A 16,631-nucleotide genomic window follows, 5' to 3' on the forward strand; every position below is an offset into this window, starting at 1 on the left:
TTCAGACGAGACGTTAAACCGAGGCCCCGTCTATTCTCTCAAGTGGATGTAAAAGATCCCATGGGCACTATTTTGAAGAAGAACAGGGGAGTTATCCCGGTGTCCTGGCCAATATTTATCCCTCAATCAATGTCTGGTTTTGAACCCGTTGTTTCAGTGAAACGGTTTTCTGCTTGCTCGGGGTCCGTACTGAGTTCGATGATCTCGCCTGGCAGTAGGGGCACCACCATTATACTTAATGCCCCTGGGCCAGAGAGACAGGGAAAAACAGCAGCCTGCCTTTATATATTAAGCAGTTGGGGGTTCCTGCTGCTGATCACTGCCCACTGACCCCTGGTGCAAAGTGTGTGCAAATGTGAGCATCGAGCGAGGAGCAGCTCTGGCTCGGTGTGATGCAATCCTTGGTCGCAATGTGTGCCAGCATACTTGACGGAAGGCCGCTCGGGTGGTGCAATCCCGGGCTGGCAGCTCCCATAGAACCACATCCCTGGACGGAGTTGAGGAGAGGAAGTACTTGAAGGAGAAATATTAGCCGGGAAATGGGACAAGAGCGGGGCAGTGGGATTAACTGGTTTGTTCTTCAAAAAGAGCTGGTGCAGACTCGATGGGCCGAATGACAGCCTCTTGTGCTGTACTATTCTAGAGGAAAGAATACCAGGGCTGGGAGAGAATTCAGGCAGTGTGTGACATTACAGTGGGCTTCTGTTGATCCTGCAGGAGTAGATTCCAGTGAGGAGGAGGAGGAGGATGATTACATCTACGATGATGATGACGACTCGAATGACGATGATGACCACAACCACCTAGATTGCGGAAACACGTTCTGTGGACTGCGGAGAAACTTCCTCTGCGATACTCCAGAGCTGTCATCCAGGCTTAAAAATGTTACAGATCCATATAGTATAAAGAGCACCAATCCATATAGAGGTCCTGCTGAGGTACGTAAACATGAGCAGTCCAGGTGTGAATAAAACTACACTGGTATTGGGCCGGTGTAGGGGGCGGGCAGGGAGGCCCCGGTGTCGGGGGCGGGCAGGGAGACCCGGGGACGGGCAGTGAGACTCCGGGCCGGTGCTTTGGGCGGGCAGTGAGACCCCGGGCCGGTGTCGGGGGCGGGCAGTGAGACCCGGGGCCGGTGTCGGGGGCGGGCAGAGAGACCCGGGGCCGGTGTTGGGGGTGGGCAGAGAGACCCGGGGCCGGTGTCGGGGGCGGGCAGAGAGACCCGGGGCCGGTGTCGGGGGCGGGCAGAGAGACCCGGGGCCGGTGTCGGGGGCGGGCAGAGAGACCCGGGGCCGGTGTCGGGGGCGGGCAGAGAGACCCCGGGCCGGTGTCGGGGGCGGGCAGAGAGACCACAGGCCGGTGTCGGGGGCGGGCAGAGAGACCCCGGGCCGGTGTCGGGGGCGGGCAGAGAGACCCGGGGCCGGTGTCGGGGGCGGGCAGAGAGACCCCAGGCCGGTGTCGGGGGCGGGCAGAGAGACCCCGGGCCGGTGTCGGGGGCGGGCAGAGAGACCCCAGGCCGGTGTCGGGGGCGGGCAGAGAGACCCGGGGCCGGTGTCGGGGGCGGGCAGAGAGACCCCGGGCCGGTGTCGGGGGCGGGCAGAGAGACCCCGGGCCGGTGTCGGGGGCGGGCAGAGAGACCCCGGGCCGGTGTCGGGGGCGGGCAGAGAGACCCGGGGCTGGTGTCGGGCAGCGAGACCCCGGGCCGGTGTCGGGAGCGGGCAGGGAGGCCCCGGGCCGGTGTCGGGGGCGGGCAGGGAGGCCCCGGTGTCGGGGGCGGGCAGGGAGACCCGGGGGGCGGGCAGTGAGAACCCGGGCCGGTGCTTTGGGCGGGCAGTGAGAACCCGGGCCGGTGTCGGGGGCGGGCAGTGAGACCCGGTGTCGAGGGCGGGCAGAGAGACCCGGGGCCGGTGTCGGGGGCGGGCAGAGAGACCCCTGGCCGGTGTCGGGGGTGGGCAGAGAGACCCAGGGCCAGTGTCGGGGGCGGGCAGAGAGACCCGGGGCCGGTGTCGGGGGCGGGCAGAGAGACCCGGGGCCGGTGTCGGGGGCGGGCAGAGAGACCCGGGGCCGGTGTCGGGGGCGGGCAGGGAGACCCCGGGCCGGTGTCGGGGGCGGGCAGAGAGACCCCGGGCCGGTGTCGGGGGCGGACAGAGAGACCCAGGGCCGGTGTCGGGGGCGGACAGAGAGACCCCGGGCCGGTGTCGGGGGCGGGCAGAGAGACCCCGGGCCGGTGTCGGGGGCGGGCAGTGAGACCCGGGGCCGGTGTCGGGGGCGGACAGAGAGACCCGGGGCCGGTGTCGGGGGCGGGCAGTGAGACCCCGGGCCGGTGTCGGGGGCGGGCAGTGAGACCCCGGGCCGGTGTCGGGGGCGGGCAGGGAGACCCGGGGCCGGTGTCGGAGGCGGGCAGAGAGACCCTGGGGGCGGGGCGAGCAGGGAGACCCCGGGCCGGTGTCGGGGCGGGCAGGGAGGCCCCGGGCCGGTGTCGGAGGCGGGCAGCGGGACCCCGGGCTGGTATCGGGGGCGGGCAGAGAGGCCCGGTGCCGGGGGCGGGCAGTGAGACCCCGGGCCGATGCCGGGGGCGGGCAGTGAGACCCCGGGCCGGTGCCGGGGGCGGGCAGTGAGACCCCGGGCCGGTGCCAGGGGCGGGCAGTGAGACCCGGGCGGGCAGCGGGACCCCGGGCCGGTGTCGGGGGCGGGCTGAGAGACTCGGGGGCGGTCAGTGAGACCCCGGGGCCTGTGTCGGGGGCGGGCACTGAGACCCCGGGGCCTGTGTCGGGGGCGGGCAGAGAGACCCGGGGCCGGTGTCGGGGGCGGGCAGTGAGACCCCGGGGCCTGTGTCGGGGGCGGGCAGTGAGACCCCAGGCCGGTGTCGGGGGCGGGCAGGGAGACCCCGGGCCGGTGTCGGGGGCGGGCAGGGAGACCCGGGGCCGGTGTCGGAGGCGGGCAGAGAGACCCCGGGCCGGTGTCGGGGGCGGGCAGTGAGACCCCAGGCCGGTGTCGGGGGCGGGCAGGGAGACCCGGGGCCGGTGTCGGAGGCGGGCAGAGAGACCCTGGGGGCGGGGCGAGCAGGGAGACCCCGGGCCGGTGTCGGGGCGGGCAGTGAGACCCCGGGCCGGTGTCGGGGGCGGGCAGTGAGACCCCAGGCCGGTGTCGGGGGCGGGCAGGGAGACCCCGGGCCGATGTCGGGGGCGGGCAGTGAGACCCCAGGCCGGTGTCGGGGGCGGGCAGGGAGACCCGGGGCCGGTGTCGGAGGCGGGCAGAGAGACCCTGGGGGCGGGGCGAGCAGGGAGACCCCGGGCCGGTGTCGGGGCGGGCAGGGAGGCCCCGGGCCGGTGTCGGGGGCGGGCAGCGGGACCCCGGGCTGGTATCGGGGGCGGGCAGAGAGACCCGGTGCCGGGGGCGGGCAGTGAGACCCCGGGCCGATGCCGGGGGCGGGCAGTGAGACCCCGGGCCGGTGCCGGGGGCGGGCAGTGAGACCCCGGGCCGGTGCCAGGGGCGGGCAGTGAGACCCGGGCGGGCAGCGGGACCCCGGGCCGGTGTCGGGGGCGGGCTGAGAGACTCGGGGGCGGTCAGTGAGACCCCGGGGCCTGTGTCGGGGGCGGGCACTGAGACCCCGGGGCCTGTGTCGGGGGCGGGCAGAGAGACCCGGGGCCGGTGTCGGGGGCGGGCAGTGAGACCCCGGGGCCTGTGTCGGGGGCGGGCAGTGAGACCCCGGGGCCTGTGTCGGGGGCGGGCAGTGAGACCCGGTGTCGGGGGCGGACAGTGAGACCCCAGGCCGGTGCCAGGGGCGGGCAGCGGGACCCCGGGCCATTGTCGGGGACAGTGAGAGCTTGGCTGAAGTTGCTGTGGGCACAGTGATGCAGCATCAACACCATAATGATTTGTTTTGCAGGAAGCTGAGAGAATTGCTCAAGAGTTAGTTAATGAAGAAGAACAGGCTAAGAGGAAGGCTGAAAAACGAAGACTTAAGAAAAAAGTAAGTGTCTGACTGCAGCGGGTTATGTTTAAAGTAGGGGTTCCGTCTCGGATTCATGCCCCAGGTACTTGTGTATATAGCAGGGATCCTGTGTCAGATCCATGCCCCAGGTACTTGTGTTCAAAAAGAACAAATGAAGTTAGGAGCAGGAGTAGGCCATTTGGCCCTTTGAGCCTGCTCCGCTGATCAATAAGATCATGGCTGATCTTCTACCTCCACGCCACATTACCGCACTAAAGCAGGGCTCCTGTCTCAGATCCATGCCCCATACATCTGTATTCAAGTATTTGACTGTTTCCAACTCATTGACACGTAGACAGACTGCAGCCTTTGTATACTGTAGTACTAACATTCCCAACAGTGGTATAATGAAAGCTTGGTGATGGATAATCACTGGGCGTACATCTCGCTCCACACGTTACGATTCAGGGTGATGGGTATTGATTGACTGGATTTAATTCTCTTCAGAGACAGAAAGAGAGAAGACGGCAACAAAAATTAGAAAAAGAAAATAGAAGTGAGAATAAAATTGAAGAGAATATTAATGATAAGGTAAGAGAATTCTCCTGTATTTGATAAGAGCTTAATGCACAGGTGATGGATCGATGCTCAGAGGCATACAGCTGAGCTTCTCCGCTCTGTATTCGATGGTTAAAACAGTGTGTAGCACTGAGCCACACACAACAGGACCGGGCCAGTGTCGATGCCTGGTCTGTAAGAATATAAAAATTAGGAGCAGGAGTCGGCTACACGGCCCCTCGAGCCTGCACCCCCATTTAATAAGATCCTAGCTGATCTTCAACCTCAACTCCACTTTCCTGCCTGATCCCCATATCCCTTGGTTCTTTTAGTGCCCAAAAGTCCATCGCTCTCTGCCTTGAATATACTCAATGACTGAGCATCCACAGCCCTCTGGGGTAGAGAATTCTAAAGATTCACCACCCTCTGAGTGAAGAAAGTTCTCATCTCAGTCCTAAAATGGCAGACTCCTTATCCTGAGACACTGCCCCCCAGTTTTGGACTCTGCAACCAGGAGAAACAGCCTCTCAGCATTTACCGTGTCAATATCCCTCAGGATCTTGTGTTTTAGTGCGATCACCTCTCATTCTTCTAAATTCCAGAGAGTATGGGCCCAATCTACTCCATCCCTCCTCATAGGACAACCTGCTCCTCCCAGAAATCACTCTAGTGCTGTCAGTGCTAAGTTAATCCACCTCAAGTCTTCTGGATGAGATGTTAAACCGAAGGATCTAAAGGATCCCATGGCACTATTCGAGGAAGAGCAGCAGTGTAGTTCTCCCAGAGCCCTGGTCAATATTTATCCCATTTATCTGGTCATTATTCATTGTGGGACTGTATAAAGCACTTATTTTTTTCTGCTATACTTGCCTCCCAGGCGCTGTGTCTAGCCGCCTGTTTGTGTGTGCCGTCCGTGCCTGACCCGGTTTGTGCGGAGCGAGCTGGGTTCGTACTCATCGCCGAATAATACTGAAAAGTTTTAACGCCGGGTCTGTTCTGTCTGCAGAAAGGTTTATCGAAGAAAGAAAGTTGTAGCGACGGAGAGGAGGAAGAGGAGGAGGAAGAGGAGGAGGAGGAGGAGGAAGAAGAGGAGGATGAAGAAGTCTGTGGAAATATTAAACGTGGCCTTGCTCCGTCACCTGAGAAAGGGACTTCGATGTGCAAAAAACAGAGCTCCGACAAAGCTAACAGTAGAAATGAGCATGGCGTGAAAGTGGCTGCTAAACACGGTAAAGCGAAGAGGGACAGAGAGGGTGAGGATGAGAACGCAGCTGATAAATCCGTGTATAAATCCGAGGTAAGGACCTGAGCTTTGTGGAGCTCCAGCTGATGGAGCCAAGTTAGCAGTGCTGGCTTCATATTGATGGGCTGAGGGATTTGAAGTTTTTCTCCCGACTTTTGGGGGTGGTGAGGGATTCCCCCTAATACACCGGTCCCTGGCTGGAGGTGGGTCAGCCCACAACCTCCTCTGGGGACCCGGTCTCTCCACACCTTGTGCAGACTTGTGTAACCATCTATGCATTGAATGTGGAAGCCTGGAGCAAGGCAAGGCCGTTGGGCCCACCCAGACCAGGCGCGTGTTTATTCAACACTTGCATCCACTGTTGGAGTCATGTGATTGTGGAGAATTTTGAGGAAATGTCAGAAGCATTTTAATAGACACACCTCACCTAATCACTTTGCCATAACCCTCGACGCTCTGCCAATGTTTACTTTTTTTTTGCTGTGCGGCCCATTCATGTTTCCGCACATGTGTGTTTTTTCTCCATCGAGAAGCCGGGTAGCTTAATGGGAATATTGCTCTCCTCTTCCACCCCCCCCCCCCTTCCCTCCCTCTGTGCTGCCATATACCTTGTCCCTCACCCGCCCAGCTGCTATATCCCTCAACTCTCCACCTCCCTTCCCCCTCCCCCCCCCTCCTTATGCCTTGACTTCCTTCCATCTCCAGAAACACATCGGATTAATTTTCTCTTGCCTCCTTTACGCTGTCCGCTTCAGGGTCCTCTCCATGTGACTTGATTACACTTTGGGTTAAAAGTGTTCCCTCCTGTACTGTGAACATCTGATTCTGGATGGTTTAACAGAGGTGCTTCTGCCTTCCCCTGATGCCCTTGTTCCTGTTACGCTGCAGAAACATCGAGCAAGAGAAAAGGGAGTCGGCTCTTCCATCTGTCTCGTTTGTTTGTGGGTGGGATGGGGACCGAGGTCTGGGGGGTCTGGGCCTGTGGAGGGAGTTACTGTTGACGCTGCCTTTCCCTCTCGCAGGATGAATGGGATATGACCAGTTCTTTTGTGTCGAAAGCTGCCAACCAGATAAAACGTAAAATGAATATAAAACCTAAAGCCGAGAAGAAGGAGAGCGAGAAGAAGAAAGGTGAAAAGAAACTAGAGGTAAGGAAGCTTCTGACCATCTTTGACTAGCTCAACGCTGCACAACGTTAGTAACTCCGTGACCCTACACGGGAGCGCAGTGTGCTGTTTCCCTTCTCCTGACAGCACTGAGTCTTGGTGGGGTGCTGGCAACACCAACTTGCATTTATATGGCGCCTTTAACTTCGTAAAGCCGCACCAAGGCACCTCACAAGAGCGTAATCCGATTGAAATTTGACACCGTGTCACAGAGCGATATTGGGTCAGGTTACCAAAAGCTTGATCAAAGAGAGGGGTTTTAAGGAGCGTCTAAAAAGAAGGAGTGTGAGGTTTACGGAGGGAATTCCAGAGCTTAGGGCCCTGAAGGCACGGCTGCCAATGGTGGAGCGATTAAAATCAGGGATGCACAAGAGGCAGAGATTTCAGAGGTTACAGAGTTGGGGAGGGTCGAGGCCGTGGAGGGATTTGATCACAAGGATGAGATATTTAAAATCAAGGTGTTACCGGATTGGGAACGAATGTAGGTCAGTGAGCACAGGAGGTGTTGGGTGAAGGAGACTTGGTGCAAGTTAGGATCCGGACAGCAAAGTTTTGGATGAGCTGAAGTTTATGGCAGCTTTCAGTACCGGACCCAAGTGTCGGTTGTGTGTGCTTGCGTGAGAGCCAAGGCAGAGTGTCAACAGTTATTTGATTATGATTGAACAGAAAAAGGCAGCACACATGATCTTGTTCACCCTGTGTTGTGATTAGGGGTCACTTGGTAGAGATCAGGGAGCAGCTACTCTGACAAATGTTATCTTTCACTGTAGACCCTGATTTCTGAGCTAGGAGCATCTGTTGCGTGTTAGACCCATGGCCTAGTGCATGTTGAACTAACGGTTAATTTTTAAAGTTTGTCAGACAAGGATGCAGGACTTCAGTTATGTGGAGAGACTGGAGAACCTGGCCTGTTCTCCTTAGAGCAGAGAAGGTTACGGGGAGATCTAATAAAGGTGTTCACAATTATGAAGAGAAATGTTATTTGTGGCTCAGTTGGCAGCACTCTTGCCTCCAAGTTAGAAGCTTACAGGTTCAAGCCCTAATCCCAAGTCTACAATCTGGGTTACTCTCCAGTGCAGTACTGAGGGAGTTTTTTTTTATTCGTGCCGGGATGTGTCAGTTGCTGGCAAGGCCGGTATTTATTGCCCATCCCTAATTGCCCCTTGAGAAGGTGGTGGTGAGCCGCCGCCTTGAACCGCTGCAGTCCATGTGGTGAAGGTGCTCCCACAGTGCTATTAGGGAGAGAGTTCCAGGATTGTGACCCAGCGACGATGAAGGAACGGTGATATATTTCTAAGTCAGGGTGGTGTTGTGACTTGGAGGTGGTGGTGTTCCCCTGCGCCTGCTGCCCTTGACCACCTAAATGCTATCAAAGAAGCCTTGGTGAGTTGCTGCAGTGCATCTTGTAGATGGTACACACTGCAGCCACGGTGCGCCAGTGGTGGAGGGAATGACTGCTTAAGGTGCTGGATGGGGGGCCCATCAAGTGGGCTGCTTTGTCCTGCATGGTGTTGAGCTTGAGTGCTGTTGGAGCTGCACTGATCCAGGCAAGTGGAGAGTATTCCATCACACTCCTGACTTGTGCCTCGCAGATGGTGGAAAGGCTTTGGGGAGTCAGGAGGTGAAACACTTGCTGCAGAATACCCAGCCTCTGACCTGCTCTTGTAGCCTCAGTATTTATGTGGCTGATCCAGTTATGTTTCTGGTCAATGGTGACCCCCAGGATGTTAATGGTGGCAAATCGATGATGCTGCACTGTTGCAGGTGCTGTCTTTCAGATGAGATGTTTGCCGTCTGTCCCCGCAAGGACGTAAAACAATCTCCTGGTATTGCACAATGGGAAGCATAGCAATTCGCCCAGTGTTCTGACCAGCATCTCTCCCCTCATCCAAAGGCACCATTGGCTGTTTGTGAGATCTCACTGGGCGCAGAATGGCATTTTCCCACTCACGTCGCTGTGCCAAGCAGTTCATTGTACAACGATGTTTGGCACACTTCACGGTGATTCGGCGCTTGTTAATGCAAGTAGTGTGAATGTGTGTTAATTACTTTGTTGTTCTTCCTCTTTTCAGCAAACTACGGACTCGAATACTACGGCCAAGATTTTGGAATTGGCAGGTAAGCTGGGGCCATGGTTGGAGATCTGTGAGTGTAGACATGTGGTCTCTAGCTCGGATCACATGGTAATGGAGAGGACACTTTTGAGTACATGTGGGTGCAGATTCACTGACACTGGGAGAGAGTCTCGGGGAGGGGTGGGGAGAGAGTCTCGGGGAGGGGTGGGGAGAGAGTCTCGGGGAGGGGGGTGGAGAGAGTCTCGGGGAGGGGTGGGGAGAGAGTCTCTGGGAGGGGTGGGGAGAGTGTCTCTGGGAGGGGTGGGGAGAGAGTCTCGGGGAGGGGTGGGGAGAGAGTCTCGGGGAGGGGTGGGGAGAGAGTCTCTGGGACGGGTGGGGAGAGAGAGTCTCTGGGACGGGTGGGGAGAGAGAGAGTCTCTGGGAGGGGTGGGGAGAGAGAGAGTCTCTGGGAGGGGTGGGGAGAGAGTCTCGGGGACGGGTGGGGAGAGAGAGAGTCTCGGGGAGGGGTGGGGAGAGTGTCTCTGGGAGGGGTGGGGAGAGAGTCTCGGGGAGGGGTGGGGAGAGTGTCTCTGGGAGGGGTGGGGAGAGAGAGTCTCTGGGAGGGGTGGGGAGAGAGAGTCTCTGGGACGGGTGGGGAGAGAGAGTCTCTGGGACGGGTGGGGAGAGAGAGAGTCTGGGACGGGTGGGGAGAGAGAGAGTCTCTGGGACGGGTGGGGAGAGAGAGAGTCTCTGGGAGGGGTGGGGAGAGAGAGAGTCTCTGGGAGGGGTGGGGAGAGAGTCTCGGGGACGGGTGGGGAGAGAGAGAGTCTCGGGGAGGGGTGGGGAGAGTGTCTCTGGGAGGGGTGGGGAGAGTGTCTCTGGGAGGGGTGGGGAGAGAGTCTCGGGGAGGGGTGGGGAGAGAGTCTCGGGGAGGGGTGGGGAGAGAGTCTCGGGGAGGGGTGGGGAGAGAGTCTCGGGGAGGGGTGGGGAGAGAGTCTCGGGGAGGGGTAGGGAGAGAGTCTCTGGGACGGGTGGGGAGAGAGAGTCTCTGGGACGGGTGGGGAGAGAGAGTCTCTGGGACGGGTGGGGAGAGAGTCTCTGGGACGGGTGGGGAGAGAGTCTCTGGGACGGGTGGGGAGAGAGTCTCTGGGACGGGTGGGGAGAGAGAGTCTCTGGGACGGGTGGGGAGAGAGTCTCTGGGACGGGTGGGGAGAGAGTCTCTGGGACGGGTGGGGAGAGTGTCTCGGGGAGGGGTGGGGAGAGAGAGTCTCTGGGACGGGTGGGGAGAGAGAGTCTCGGGGAGGGGTGGGGAGAGAGTCTCTGGGACGGGTGGGGAGAGTGTCTCTGGGACGGGTGGGGAGAGTGTCTCGGGGAGGGGTGGGGAGAGAGAGTCTCTGGGACGGGTGGGGAGAGAGAGTCTCGGGGAGGGGTGGGGAGAGAGTCTCTGGGAGGGGTGGGGAGAGTGTCTCGGGGAGGGGTGGGGAGAGAGAGTCTCTGGGACGGGTGGGGAGAGAGAGTCTCGGGGAGGGGTGGGGGGAGAGAGTCTCGGGGAGGGGTGGGGAGAGGTGCAGATTCACTGACAGAGAGAGTCACAGGGAGGGGTGGGGGCGGGGGAGACCAAAACTGTTCACAGTACTCCAGGTGTGGTCTCGCCAAGGCCCTATACAATTGTAGCAAGTCTTCCTTACTCTTATACTCCAACCCCCTTGCAATAAAGAGCAACATGCTATTTGCCTTCCTTATTGCTTGCTGTACCTACATGCTAGCTTTCTGTGTTTCCTACACAAAGACACCCAAATCTCTCTGAATACCAACATTTAAAAGTTTCTCACCATTTAAAAAATATTCTGTTTTTATATTCTTCATACCAAAGTGAATAACCTCACATTTCCCCACATTATATTCCATTTGCCACTTTACTGCCCATTCACTGAGTCTATCTATATCCCTTTGCAGACTCTCTGTTCTCCTCACAGCTCACTGTCCCACCCAGCTTTGTATCATTAGCAAACTTGGATACATTACACTCTGTCCCTTCATCTCGATCATTAATATAGATTGTAAATAGCTACGTCCCCAGCTCTCATCCTTGCGGCACCTCATTAGTTACAGCCTACCAACCTGAAGAAGTCCTGTTTATCCCTACTTTCTGTTTTCTGTCTGTTAACCAATCCTCTATCCATGATACTATATTACCCCCAACCCCATGAGCCTTATCTTGTGTAATAACCTTTTATGTGGCACCTTATCGATTGCCTTTTGGAAATCAAAATATACTATTCACTGCTTCCCCCTTATCTACCCGACTAGTTACATTCTCAAAAAACTCTTAATACATTTGTCAAACACGACTTCCCTTTCATAAAGCCATGTGGACTTTGCCTAATCGTGTTATGATAATCTAAGTGCCCTGATACCACTTCCTTAACAATGAATTCCAGTATTTTCCCGATGACTGATGCCAGGCTAACTGGCCTCTAGTTCCCAGTTTTCTCTCTCCCTCCTTTCTTGAATAGCGGTGTTACATTTGTTTCCTTCCAATCAGTGGGGACAGTTCTAGAATCTAGAGTATTTTGGAAGATCAAAACCAATGCATCCACTATCTCTGCAGCCACCTCTTGTAGAACCTTAGAGTGTAGGCCATCGGGTCCAGGGGATTTGTCGGCTTTTAATCGTGACAAATCCCGCAAATGAAATAAGTGTACAGACGCTCAGGAGGTGAGCAAATAGATAGTGATTGGAAAATCCTTTTTCCCACCGGATAGTGGCTGTGAAGCAGAGGGGAGTGGTTTTGAGGCTATTTGAAACTTGATCTTTATCTGAGAGAAATTAATGGCACAGATTGATTTTTGTTCAGGAAGTTCAGCCAATGAACTTTGCATTTCTTCAAGGATGGGTTCAACAGGTGATGTGGGATGGGAGTCAATGATGGAGTAATCTGAACTGGGCCCGAGCGGGGCTGATCGGTGGAATGGCTCTTTGTCGCTCTGGATTGCTTGCGTTTTTGCCGGGTGGAGCTGCTGACTGGCTTGTTTTGTTTCCCTCCTCAGTACAGGGTAACAGTATGGCTAACGAGGGACGCTATGGTGACGCGGTGACATACTTTACAGAAGCAATTAAATATGATCCAAAGGAATATAGGTGAGAGCCTGTGCCCAATCAATGTTGCCAGTGTCTGATGGTGAGAGGGTGGGGAGGGAGTGATGTATGGGCACTTATCCAGCACATTACTGTCCATCACTGCAGGAAGGAGGCTGGCAAGAAGAAGAATGAAAGAACTTATTATACAGCGCCTTTCACAACCTCCGGACATCCCAAAGTGCTTTACAGCCAATTAAATACTTTTGGAGTGTAGTCACTGTTGTAATGTAAGAAATGCGGCAGCCAACATGTGCACAGCAAGCTCCCACAAACAGCAGAGTGATATTGACCAGACAATTGGTTTTAGTGATGTTGGTTGCGGTATAAATATTGGCCAGGACACTGGGAGAATTCCTCAGCTCCTCTTCGAAATAGTGCTATGGGATCTTTTACATCCACCTGACTGTGCAGCACTCCCTCGGTACTTCTCTGAAGTATCAGCCTAGATACAGCCCATGACCTTCGTACTCCGAGAAGAGCATGCTACCACTGAGTCAAAAACATAAGAATTAGGAGCAGGAGTAGGCCATTCGACCTTTTGAGCCTGCTCTATAAGATTATGGCTGAACTTCAACCTCAACTCAACTTTTCTTCCCTATCCCCATATCCCTTGATTCCTCTAGAGTCCAGTGGATGACACCTGGTACTGCAATCCATTCAGTATCTTTTCTGAGTTTAAGAAATTCTTGTTTTGTTTCAACTGTGATTGTATTGCCTTTATCGTATTTCCTCTCTATCAGGTTAATCACAACATGCAGCATCAAATAATGGGACTTGATTGAATCTATCCCATACAAATGTCAGTTGGTGTATATGGGAAAATTGAGGTTGGGGCCTAAGACACATTACTGTCACAATGTAGAGGGTAATTTATTAACCTGCATCTAACCCGTGATGCTGTACCTGCCCTGGGGAGTGTTTGATGGGACAGTGTAGAGAGAGCTTTACTCTACCTAACCCGTGCTGTACCTGCCCTGGGAGTGTTTGATGGGACAGTGTAGAGGGAGCTTTACTCTGTATCTAACCCCGTGCTGTACCTGCCCTGGGAGTGTTTGATGGGACAGTGTAGAGGGAGCTTTACTCTGTATCTAACCCCGTGCTATACCTGCCCTGGGAGTGTTTGATGGGACAGTGTAGAGGGAGCTTTACTCTGTATCTAACCCCGTGCTATACCTGCCCTGGGAGTGTTTGATGGGACAGTGTAGAGGGAGCTTTACTCTTTACCTAACCCGTGCTGTACCTGCCCTGGGAATGTTCGGCACATTCCTGTTTAATTTTTATGGTTTGAATTTTGTTCTTCTGCAGGCTGTTTGGAAACCGTTCCTACTGCTACGAGAGGCTGAAGCAGTACAATAGGGCGCTGAGTGATGCTGAGATAGCACTGAGCTTGAATCCTTTGTGGCCAAAGGGATATTTCAGGAAAGCCAGAGCACTAGCTGGAATTAAGGTATCTTTAGTCTTGCTTTTAGTCTGGACTTTTTGTGTTTGCAACAGGACACTAGGGGCTAATTCTGGTCGTTAAGGTGAATGTTGTTTCATTGCTGTTCATGAGGCTTTGTACCCCTGCCATTCTCCTCCCTCGCCCCTCTCTACCCAAGTCTCTTCCCCTTTGTGCGATTGTGGCAATGATCCCGCACTCTACTGTTCTGTGCTTCATCGGGCCTCTGTTGCTGGCTCCCTGTTAAAAGCTGAGCCCTTGTTACTGGCCAGATCACATACTAGAGATCTGTGGTTACTGAGGCAGGAACCTGGAGTCCCAGGGATCTCCAAATGTTCATGTTCTTTGGGTGATGTGCAGACTCGTGTTCTCTTCAATATGCCTCGGAAATGCCTTCATTGAGGTGATAGAGGAAGACTTTGTGCGCAAAACCCTTCAGATGTGGGTGATAATGGTTGGTCAGTATTTATTGCCCATCCCTTGTTGGGAGGGCCATGGGTATTGATTGCTCCTCCCTCATTGGGAGGGCCATGGGTATTTATTGCTCCTCCCTCATTGGGAGGGCCATGGATGGGTATTTATTGCCCATTCCTCGTTGGGAGGGGCATGGGTATTGATTGCTTATTCCTCATTGGGAGGGCCATGGGTATTTATTGCCCATTCCTCGTTGGGAGGGGCATGGGTATTGATTGCTTATTCCTCATTGGGAGGGCCATGGGTATTTATTGCCCATTCCTCGTTGGGAGGGGCATGGGTACTGATTGCTTATTCCTCATTGGGAGGGCCATGGGTATTGATTACTCAATTCTCGTTGGGAGGGCCATGGGTATTTATTGCTCATCCCTCATTGGGAGGGCCATGGGTATTTATTGCTCATTCCTCATTGGGAGGGCCATGGGTATTTATTGCTCATTCCTCATTGGGAGGGCCATGGGTATTTATTGCCCATTCCTCATTGGGAGGGCCATGGGTATTTATTGCTCATCCCTCATTGGGAGGGCCATGGGTATTTATTGCTCATCCTTCATTGGGAGGGGCCATGGGTATTTATTGCGCATTCCTCATTGGGAAGGGCCATGGGTATTTATTGCTCATTCCTCATTGGGAAGGCCATGGGTATTTATTGCTTATTCCTCATTGGGAGGGCCATGGGTATTTATTGCCCATCCCTTGTTGGGAGGGCCATGGGTATTTATTGCCCATTCCTCATTGGGAGGGGCCATGGGTATTTATTGCCCATCCCTTGTTGGGAGGGCCATGGGTATTTATTGCGCATTCCTCATTGGGAGGGCCATGGGTATTTATTACTCATTCCTTGTTGCCCTGAGGGGATTAAGAGACAACCTTGTAGTGTGGAAGTGGAGTCGAGTGTTGGTGAGAATGAGTAGGGGTGGCAGGTTCCCTTCCCTGAAGGACAGTAATGAATCAATTGGGTTTTTGCGACCACCCAACAACTTCATGGTCGCTTTCCCTGGTGCCAGAGCGCAAATTACCAGATTTACTGAATTCTGGTTTACATCCCGACCCGGTGGGATTGGAACTCGTGACCTCTGGGTTTGGTGGTCACTACCATATTCCAATAACTTCCAACACACCGCTTCATCTTTTCCATCACCCCTCGTCACCTAATGTATGGGATATTTCCAGTGCTGATACAAAGGTCATGTTTTTTGGCAAACCTCTGCTTTATTCCAGTATAACCTCGGGTATTTCCTTTCACGCAGAGATATATAGAGGCCATAACAGCCTTTCAGGAGGTGCTGAAAATTGATAGTTCCTGTAAAGATGCTGAATGTGAACTACTTCAAGTCCAGATGCAGCTAATGATGGTGAGTGATGGAGAGCAACCCTATATAAGGCAGCCTATTTCCACCTCCGTAATATAGCCCGTCTCCGCCCTTGCCTCAGCTCATCATCTGCTGAAACCCTCATCCCTGCCTTTGTTACCTCTAGAGTCAACTATTTCAACGCACTCCTGGCTGGCCTCTCTAGTTCTACCCTACGTAAACTTGAATTCATCCAAAACCTTGCTGTCCGTGCCTAACTCACACCAAGTCCCGCTCACCCATCTCCCCTGGGCTCACTGACCTACATTGGCTCCCAGTTAAGCAAATCCCACCATGGCCTCGTTCCTCCCTATCTTGGTAATCTCCTTCAGCCCCACAATAACCTGAGATCTCTGCACTGATCTCTGCCTCTTGAGCGATTAAAATCGGGAATGCTCAAATCATTGCTGGCCATGCCTTCAGCTGGCAAGGCACCAAGCTCAGGAATTCCTTTCATAAGCATCTCTGCCTCGCGATCTCTCTTTCCTCCTTTTAAAATGCTTTATAAAACCTCCCTCTTTTACCAAACGTTTGGTCATCTGATCCCAGTATCTCCTTGTGTTGCTTGATGTCAAATTATGTCAAATTTTTGATAACGCTCCAGTGGTCAGTGGTATGTTGGGTGATCTCATGGAGCTATTGCAGTCCATTTAGGAGAGATGTTAGATACAGAGTAAAGCTCCCTCTACACTGTCCCATCAAACACTCTCAGGGCAGGTACAGCACGGGATAGATACAGAGTAAAGCTCCCTCTACACTGTCCCATCAAACACTCCCAGGACAGGTACAGCATGGGGTTAGATACAGAGTAAAGCTCCCTCGACACTGTCCCATCAAACACTCCCAGGGCAGGTACAGCATGGGGTTAGATACAGAGTAAAGCTCTCTCTACACTGTCCCATCAAACACTCCCAGGGCAGGTACAGCATGGGGTTAGATACAGAGTAAAGCTCTCTCTACACTGTCCCATCAAACACTCCCAGGGCAGGTACAGCACGGGGTTAGATACAGAGTAAAGCTCCCTCGACACTGTCCCATCAAACACTCCCAGGGCAGGTATAGCACGGGGTTAGATACAGAGTAAAGCTCCCTCTACACTGTCCCATCAAACACTCCCAGGGCAGGAACAGCATGGGGTTAGATACAGAGTAAAGCTCCCTCGACACTGCTCCATCAAACACTCCCAGGGCAGGTACAGCACGGGTTAGATACAGAGTAAAGCTCTCTCTACACTGTCCCATCAAACACTCCCAGGGCAGGTACAGCACGGG

The 16,631-nt window shown here is 54.9% G+C and overlaps 1 protein-coding gene across 2 annotated transcripts in view; it reads left to right on the top strand.

Moving 5' to 3' along the window:
- The window catches only part of LOC139235555 (tetratricopeptide repeat protein 31), a 58,373-nt gene that overhangs the window by 20,145 nt on the left and 21,597 nt on the right, over positions 1-16,631 (top strand). For both annotated transcript variants that reach the window (XM_070866613.1, XM_070866614.1), the window contains 9 exons: positions 718-938; positions 3,890-3,973; positions 4,442-4,525; positions 5,499-5,789; positions 6,758-6,883; positions 8,974-9,019; positions 12,006-12,096; positions 13,402-13,543; positions 15,259-15,363. In XM_070866613.1, the coding sequence (XP_070722714.1) occupies positions 718-938; positions 3,890-3,973; positions 4,442-4,525; positions 5,499-5,789; positions 6,758-6,883; positions 8,974-9,019; positions 12,006-12,096; positions 13,402-13,543; positions 15,259-15,363 (1,190 nt within the window). The remainder of the gene's footprint in view (positions 1-717; positions 939-3,889; positions 3,974-4,441; positions 4,526-5,498; positions 5,790-6,757; positions 6,884-8,973; positions 9,020-12,005; positions 12,097-13,401; positions 13,544-15,258; positions 15,364-16,631) is intronic.

This window comes from Pristiophorus japonicus, chromosome 2 (assembly GCF_044704955.1).
Source record: "Pristiophorus japonicus isolate sPriJap1 chromosome 2, sPriJap1.hap1, whole genome shotgun sequence".
Classification (NCBI taxonomy): Eukaryota; Metazoa; Chordata; class Chondrichthyes; family Pristiophoridae; genus Pristiophorus; species Pristiophorus japonicus.